The 9364-nt window shown below is 41.4% G+C and overlaps 1 protein-coding gene across 1 annotated transcript; it reads left to right on the forward strand.

The window, feature by feature from the left end:
* The first annotated feature begins 1134 nt into the window (after nucleotides 1–1134).
* On the forward strand, nucleotides 1135–9364 carry LOC149319988 (vitelline membrane outer layer protein 1-like). The gene is made up of 3 exons (XM_089508242.1): nucleotides 1135–1305; nucleotides 4121–4218; nucleotides 9070–9364. Exons 1-3 carry the CDS (start codon nucleotides 1135–1137, stop codon nucleotides 9362–9364), a joined length of 564 nt encoding a protein of 187 aa, XP_089364368.1.

Raw genomic sequence — 9364 nt, forward strand, 5'->3', positions numbered from 1 at the left:
ATGTGGAGGTTCTTCCACCTTCTGCAACAACAACCCCCATTTAGGCACTGCATCCCTCCCCCTGGACCATTCCATGGCTAGTGAAGAGTGGAGAGGGAGTGTTGAGAAAGTGTTTGGCTATATCCTTGTAGCCAGATGAAAACTGATTACATCATCTGCTAAAACATCAGATGATCTTCCACAACTCCTCCTCCATGATCCCTCTTCTCTTCATCAGCCAATGCGTGGTGGTGGTGTCAGGATCAACTCTAGGTATTTGGCCACCCTAGGTGAGAAATATTTTGGCACTCCCTGTAGCTCCTCATAATTATTTTCACACCTTGATTTCTGCTGTTTGGTTTGTTAAAGCTAAACAGGACATACTGTAAAACTTAGGTTTCAATCTCTCATCATAAGTATTAGTCAAAAGTCCAATTAAAATCCTTACCACCGACACAGGGGGTGCGCGTTTATGTTTTGCCCATTGTACAAAGAAACTGTCATACGGTAGCTTGTTTTTATGTCGCTTGCTGTAATGGGTTTTCACTTTAATATTGTTTAATTAAGCAAAAAATTATACAAAAAGAGTCGCCATCCCACCCCTAAATTTTGCTGCCCTAGGCAGCTGCCTAGTTTACCTATATAGATGAGCCGGCCCTGGGTGGTGTCAACAGTTAAGATGAATGCATTATATCAGTTGAGATGTAGTGTAGTTCTACATGTGAAACTGTATGATACACTGTGTCATACAGGATCTTGGCCAAGAAGTCTGATTGGATTCAGATTAATATCTGCAACAAGTTTCCTAATCTCCAACAATTTCTTAACTTGATTGGCAATTCCTGATTAGTTCCTACATTTAAAGGAAGAGGGAACATATCCACCGTTATTGCCCTGTTCTGGATTTTGGGTCCTAAAGTGTTTTGTCATGGGTACATATGCTCAACAGGGGAAATTTCTTTGGCATTGGTTGATTGATTGAAGACTTTACCTATTATTTCTTAGGCCTCAAAGGCAACATACAATTGATAAAAGCACTAAATGTACAAATAAAAATATTTATAAACAGATGAAAACAACCTGTTTTTTTAAATCTCAAGGCATTTATTATTCTAGTACCTCTCTGCAGGTAGATCTGAAGTATACTCCTTTAAAATGGACATCTCCATCAGCATTGTGATCTTTTTGATCTTCTCCTACTGTGTCTGGGATACAGAAAGTCGAAGTTTTAATACAATCCTATCAGTGACAAATGGAGGAAAGTGGGGTGATTGGGGGAAAAAACAATTCTGTTCTCAAGGACATGCACATTCATTTTCAATTAAGGTAAATGTCTCCCTGTTGTATCCCCCTTTTCAAACACCTTCAAGCTTAAGCAAGCTTTCACAGTTCTCTTGTCTTCTTCTCTTTTTTTCTGATACATCCTGAAAAATTAATTGTAAGAACTCCAAAAAAAGTGAACATTGAGAAAAGAGTAATTCATAATGGTAAGTTGGTTGGTTTTTAACTGAAAAGTCAAGGATACAGAAGGATGCATTTTGAAGGTTTGTGACATGAGCATCAGCAAAAAAGAACCTGGTTTTGATTCAGTTGCTAGTTGCAACCAGGGACCCTATTGTATTACCTTTTACCTGGCAGCAGCCCAACAGGCTGCAGCCAAGATGCAGCATGGAGGCGGGGATTATTGCATGGTAATAATTACTGCCAAATCACTGGTCACCAGCATCTCATGTTCCAGGTGTGTTCAGCTGGCCCCTTTTTGAAAACAAAAGCTCCCCGAGTTTTAAAATGGGCCTGCTGAGCTCGGCTGGAACACAGGATGCTGGCGCCTGGCGATTCAGTGGCGATTTATAATGCAATAATCCCTGCCTCCATGCCACATCCTGGCTGCAGCACATTCATGTGCTGCTGGGTTAAAATGTAATGCAATAAGGTGCTAGGATAGAGCTATAGAGTCAGTTGAATTATCAATCAACATTTATAATCCAATGTATCCAGTTTAGTTGATACAAGCAACTGGATTTAAATCATGGTGTGATTAAAAAAAAACAAATGCATTCTTGGGAGTAATTGTAATGTTAACTCTTTATAATTGAAGGTTACAAACCTTCTCCATCTAGTCAGGCTGAATTCAGAGTATTTTCCACCCATTCACATGAAATGTCCTCATGCCTATGCAAGCATTCACTAGTTTTCACTGTTGTGAAGTAATGTACCATTTGATTGGTTTGGAATGAATTATCCATTTCTTTTATATTTACATAGGCATCACTGGTTGCCAGTTTGTTGCCAGCCCTACATGAAAGTGCTGGCTGTGATCTATGAAGCCTTATGTGGCTCAGATGCAGAGAATTTTGCAGTGAACATCTTTCTGTATTAACTGGCCCAGGCTCTGAGGTATTCAGGAGAGGCCCTTCTCTCAGTCCCACCACCATCACAAGCATGGTTGGTGGGGACAAGAGAGAAGGCCTTTTTGTGGCTGCCCTTAGTCTGTAGAACTCTCTTCCCAGGGAGACCAGATTGGCTCTCTCTTTGTGGTCCTTCTGCTGGCAGCCTTAGACCTTCCTGTTCAGACAGGAGTTCAAAACAGAAAGTTTTTAAAGAATGTCCTGGTGGTGTTCTATTCTTTTAAAGTGTATGGTTTTAAAGTGGTTTTTAAGTGATTTTATCTTTTTTAAATTGTGTTCTGTCTTTAAACAAATGATCTGTTCAGATGTTGTAATAATTTAATTCCATTTTAATTGTCACTTTTGTAGGTTTTTAACTGTGCTGTGTTTTCAGTTTTAATTGTTAGCCATTTTGAATCTCAATTTTTTGTGGAAAGTGGGGTATAAATATATAAACAAATAAATAATATTTGTAGTGGAGAGAGTTCTGAGAAACATGTTAAAGCGGATTTTTTAAAAAGTCAACGTGTTTCAGCCTTGATGCGAATACACAATGGTCCTGCATTTTGGAGAGTGTTCTCAACTCCAGTGAATTCTGCTGAAGGCTCCTGAAGAAAGCCTTTTTTCATTGGCCTGAAATGCATCGGCAAAAAGAAGCAATTTTGGGCCACATTGGGGACATGGCATTTAGATGACACATGTGCCAATGTGGCTTGAAGCTGCTGCAAAACTGTGCTCTGGTCAAAAAGGAGTGGTTTTATCCACTCCTGTGAAACACAATTTGAGACCTCTGGTGGTGGCTCACATTGAGAGCAGGCCACGCAGTCACTGCATTCTCAGGCCTCTCCTTTTGACCTGTCTGCTTCACCCCATCAAGGCTGAAATGCATTCAACTTTTAAAACAAATAAATAGTTGACCATCTCAGAGCACATAGAGCTTGTCTCCTCACTAGTTTCTTCTAACAGATACAACCTCCATGAAAAGTTTATGAAAAAGGCATGTTTAAACAAAAAATAGAAATATTGTATAGTGGCTGTACAGACTGGCACATTGTGCCAACCTGTACACACAGTGAGGGCTGGGCATCTGTCCGCATACTGTGAGCCCTTACCATGCCACCCAGGCGCCATCTTGGCGCATGCCCATCTACACAGCACGCACCATGATAACCTATGCTGTGCACCGTGCCCAAACGTTGCAGCGTGGAAGGGGCATCATCTTGGCATCCAGTGTGCCTATAGCACCCCTTCCAGGATGCAAAAAGAAGCCCCTTTTCAGGGCTTCTTTTTGCTCCCTCTGAAGGCCATGGTGTGTGGTTGCCATGGTCTCCACCTGGGGCACAAATCAGATGCCTGTCTGTACAGTCCCGTAGTCAGAGATGGTAGAAAAGGAGTTAGAATTCATTGCATGTATTCTTTGAAGAGTGAAAATCCTAGATTCAGTCTGCCTTATTCTCTGCAAACTTGTTTTTTTTATATGGTTCTCTTCCATTTGAACTACTAGATTTGCCATTTTGGGAAGCATCAGCAGAAGAAGTACAAAATCCAATGCGCAATCCATTCAGGGTTCAAGAACTTCAGAGTAACCTAGACTTCTAGGCCGTGTTTGCAATGGAGTGGCACTTGATTAAGGGTCCAAGCCAATGCATCCCAAAAATTCTGACAAAAAAACCAAGTGTTTTACCCATACATACAGAGCAGTTGCATAGTGGTCCTAGATTAAAACAAGTACTCTAACCCTTCAATATCATCAGGTACAGGAAGAACAAGGTTTTGTAAGGGATGATACAGCTTTGAATGGCATCCGTCTTAACTGTGCATCTGGGGAAGTAATTCAGTCTACAGTTGGACCGTGAGTATCTCTTTTATTCCTCTTTGATTTTGTTCCTTAGAACAACAACAATAACAAGTGGATTGGTAAATTTCTTGTGCTAGATCGGCAATGAAAAAGGCAATGTAAGAGTCTATCCGTTTCATTCTAAGGTCCAAAACAACTTGCAGAAATAATCCCGTCTGAGACTGCTATAAACAGCCCTGGCTCAGTGCCAGGGAATTCTGGGAACTGTAGTTCTGTGAGAAATTCAGCCTTCTCTGTCAGACAGCTCTGGTGCCAAAATAAATGATAGTTCCTAGGATTTCCTAGCACTGAACCAGGGCAGTTAAATGGTCTCAAACTGGATTATTTCCGCAGTGTGTTTTGGATGTAAGAGCACTCACTTTAGGAAATTCATGGTATGTAACATGGCTTCTCAGTGGTGGATCTACCATCTGCCCTATCTTTTCTGGAAAACTTTCTACAGTGACATTAGTGAGAATAACATTGTCAGAGAAGGCAAAACATGTAGCTAGAACAGACACCTTACTGGTCTTCACCTGGTTGTCTCAACCTCTTTCTTCAGTTTACTAAATAGTTACCCCCTTTCCAGAATCCACAGTGATCAATAAGTATACCAATCTCCCTTCTAATCCATTAGTCAAGATCTTAAAGCAGATGTTTAGAAGGAATATTGGTCTATTATATAGACTTAAATGATAAATCATTGCCCTTAACCTAATTGTTAGTCTCAATTGGAAGAGAAATAAAAATATAAGTACGTTCCATGGAGCCAATCAGTATACTCCCTTTAGAACCAATGATTAGATTTGACTGGAACTTTGTTAACATCACACACTTACGTAAGTATCCTTATGCATGAGATTGTACTATTTTTGCCATTGTACAATGATTGCAAGATCAGCAGGTTGACAGTTCAAGGCCCAGGTGATGGGGTGAGCTCCTATCACTAGTCTCAGCTTCTGCCAGTGAAGCAGTTTGAAAGCATGCAAATGCAAGTAGATAAATGGGTACCACTTAGGTGGGAAGGTAACAGCATTCTGTGCAGTTATGCTGGCCACATGATCAGAGTAGTCTCTGATAATGATGGTTCCTCGGCTTAGTAATGGACATGAGCACCACCCCTACATTTGGACACAACTTGACAACCTTGTCAAAGGAGAATACCTTTACCTTTTACCTACAATGTATAAATTCTGTTCATGACTGTGTAATTCCAGGAGGAAAGGTGAGATATAAATCCTTGAAATAAATAAATAAAAAGTTCCACTAATGTAACCATTTCACATGAACCTAAATCTGTTAGTTGCAACTGAAGTAGAGCCATTGAACCATTGAACCAATTGGATTTGTCTACATGTTGACTCTCCATTCATCAATTGACTGAATGGTTATATTCATAATTAACCAACAGGATTCCAACCATGCAGGTATGCATTCTTGAATTATTTATGAGTCTATAATTCTATTTATCACTGTGTCAGTGTGTATAATTTTTACATCATAGTTTAATCATGCCTGAATTTTTAAAACAAGCACTACATGGTAGACATCTTTACTTCTTCCCTTTCTTTCTAAGGTTTTGGAACGGGTTGTTTATTCTCGCTGTCTTGAGTTTCTTGAAGCCAACTCCATCCTCGATCCCTTTCAGTCTGGTTTCCGCCCAAGGCATTCCACAGAGACAGCTCTCACTAAGATCTCGAATGACCTTTTACAGGCCAAGGCTAATGGCCTTTACTCTGTTCTCATCCTTCTCGATTTGTCTGCAGCCTTCGACACTGTTGATCACTGTCTCCTAATTGACATACTCTCTGACGTTGGGTTCTCAGACTCTGTTCTCAACTGGTTTAGATCTTACTTGTCTGGCAGATCTTTTGCAGTAGTTGCAGGGGGTCAGACTTCTTCTCCTGTTCCCTTATCTGTTGGAGTTCCCCAGGGCTCTGTTCTGGGTCCCCTTCTGTTTTCTCTCTACACACTGTCCTTAGGAAAACTCATCAGCTCTTTTGGTTTTTCCTACCATCTGTATGCTGATGACACCCAGTTGTATCTTTCTGCCCCTGACCTTTCTCCAAGGCTTGAACAGCAAGTCTCGTCTTGCCTTACAGTTGTCTCGCAGTGGATGCGCCATCGGCGTTTGAAGCTCAACATGTCCAAGACGGAGCTTCTTGTCTTTCCTCCTAAGCCCACCCTTCAACACTCCTTTTCTATCTCTTGATTACTTGATTACTGTAACGTCCTCCTGGCTGGGCTTCCTCTTTCTCACCTCCGTCCTTTAATCTCTGTCCAGCATTCAGCTGCACGCATTATCACTTCCACCCACCGCTCTGACCACATCTCTCCTGTGTTGGCATCCCTTCACTCGCTCCCTCTCCGCATTCAGTATAAGCTCCTGCTGCCGACATTCAAAGCCCTCCATGGACTGGCCCCTCCTTACTTATCAGACCTTATTTCTCCTCACCTTCCCACTCGGACCCGGTAGTCAAGGTCTACTGTCCCAGCCCAGGATTTCCTCTGGCCCATCTCAGATTCGCCCCTTTTCACTTGCTGCCCCTCACTCCTGGAACCTTCTTCCCCCACGAGCAAGAGCCATCACTTCTTTAACTAGCTTCAAAATGGAGTTGAAAACCATCCTGTTCAGAGAAGCCTTCCCAGGCATTGCATAATTGTCGCTTACTATCTGATGTTCTTTTGTTGCCTGTTTATCGAACCATTTCCTGTATTGCTATGTATTGTATATGTATTATCCTACTTGAGAGTATGTATTTTCCCTGGATGAAGATTAACCTTCCATTTTGAAGCCAAGCCCTCCCTCCAGTCCATCTGCCTTGGTCCAGGCCTCGGAGGTAGATAGGAACTGCTGGACCTCTTACCCTTTCCCGCCACCACTCCCTTCTCCTTCTGTGTCATGTCTTTTTAGGTGGTAAGCCCGAGGGCAGGGAACCGTCTAACTAAAAAGATTGCATGTACAGCGCTGTGTAAATTTACAGCGCTTCATGAATAAAGGTTAATAATAATAATAATAATAATAATAATAATAATAATAATAATATTGGCATCTCTTTTTATCTATATCAGCTGAACTGCCCAATTACCTGGCATGTTTTTACCCTTGGAATATGAGGATGTTATACATTTGAGAATGCACGCTGGCCTGAAGTGATGTGGGAGACCTAGATAGTACTAAAATAAAGGTTAAATGGGTTTGCTGCTTACTCTATACTCCTCCAGACTCCTTGCATATCCTTTAGCAATTGAGACTAAGGGGCAAAATAGACGGCTTGACACTGCCCCTTTCAGTGCCAGATCAGGCCCACAACAACCACATGCTACAGGCCCGATCGAGTGCTTTGCTGCACCAAAAAAGAACCAGCAAAATGCTGCACCTTTTTAGAGTGGCAAAAGGGTACCTTTGCTCTGTGGTGGCGGTTTTTCCATGTTTCTTTGGTGCAGCGTGTCTAAAAGTTGTGCCAGAGAATTGGTGTGATGCTGCCATTGGGGTGGCGGCATGATTGGGGCAGAGTTGGGGTATGTGGTGTGTGGTCTCCACACCCCCACTTAACCCCGATGCTGGCATTTTATGCCAGTCTGTTTAGCTCCTAAGAAAGTCCCATTGCGAAGCTGTTAAAACCATACTTCCATCTCACCTCAGGCTGTGTCCCTGTTCACCTGTCCTGTCCTGTCTGACTATCTAGGGATTGTCTCAATTAAAGCCACCAGCCATTCCAGAGTTCTTTTGACAAATTCACGAGAAAACCATCGAGTCTTTATTACACCACAGGATAGCATCAAGCATGCTTCAAGGCTATGACATAGGATATAAACATCAGCCCCAGACAGAGCCACCTTATGATCACAGTTACTCACTGTTTCCCAATGGATTTTTTTGTGCACAGGGGGTCTCTCTCAATCACTGTGTCACCCTCAGATGCTGTCTGAATCCTGCTCCATCTTCGGTGAACCTGTCTTCACAACTGGCAATGATTACCCCCTGTAATTCCTTACTTCTTGCTATCCAACCTTCCACACTTTCCTTTCTGCTAGCCTTATATGGTTCTTAAATTTGCATTGGTTTTGCATGTTTCTGAGTCCCTTTGCATATTTCTAAAATAAATCCTCTCTCTTATCCACTGAAACCAGCGTCTCTCTGCAGTGACTAATGGTAGACATAGGTGGAAGGATCTTCAAATTTATCCATCTCTCACAGGCCTCCTTTTGAGCTAATAATTCCCCACAAACACCAAGGAGACACTGTTGTCCCCCCACCTTTTAGGGTAACAAGATATGGGGGTCATAGCTCCAAGAGTATAGGGATATCAAAAAATTGTTTATTGGTAACATGACTGCATGATTTTAATATATATTTAAATCATATATTTCATATGCTTTAATTGAATTTGTTTTTTATTGATTTTCAAACATATTGTACTAATCTGTTTTTAAAATGTATTTATTTTTACTTAATTAGATCTCACTGTTCTATTTTATTATGGACTTTCTTCCCCCCAAAATATGGTTTGCTCACCTTTTTTTTTTACAGGGGTGTAAGATGTATATAACTTTTATTTTTGCCTCATATTTTGATGACTATAATAAAGGATTGATTGATTGATTGATTTACATGAAGTTACAAGCAAGTCAACAATGCTTATTGAATGAGCGAGGCATCTCTGAATTTCCAAATATTTTGGATTTCATCTTTCCAAATCCCCAGCTGGAAAGAATTGTGAGATCTATAGTCCAAAACACCTTGCAGAGAAATTGTGCTTTAACCATAGTTTATGGCTTCATTACTTAGGCTAGTAACTAGTTTTTCTGGAGTTCATCTAAATGTATTTCTCAGTCCATGGTGATCATTGTTTTTTCTGACAGGAACGGAAAGTGGTCACAGATTATGAGTTGTCCCCAAGGCGCCCTGATCTCTTTCAGCCTAAATGTGGAAGCACCAGTGGGACCGGGTGATGATACAGCAGCCAACAACATTCAATTCAGCTGTCAAGATGGGACTATACTGAAGGGAACAGCAAAAGAATGGGGCAAATTTGGAGAATGGAGTAAACGTTGCCCTGTTGGTGCGATATGCGGGATTGAGACAAAGGTGGAAGGTGCACAGGGAGCAGGTGATGATACAGCACTTAATGATGTTCGGTTTTTCTGTTGCGATTAA

The sequence above is a fragment of the Sceloporus occidentalis genome, unplaced genomic scaffold (assembly GCF_023333645.1).
Source record: "Sceloporus occidentalis isolate IW3139 unplaced genomic scaffold, rSceOcc1.0.p SCAF_2, whole genome shotgun sequence".
NCBI lineage: Eukaryota > Metazoa > Chordata > Lepidosauria > Squamata > Phrynosomatidae > Sceloporus > Sceloporus occidentalis.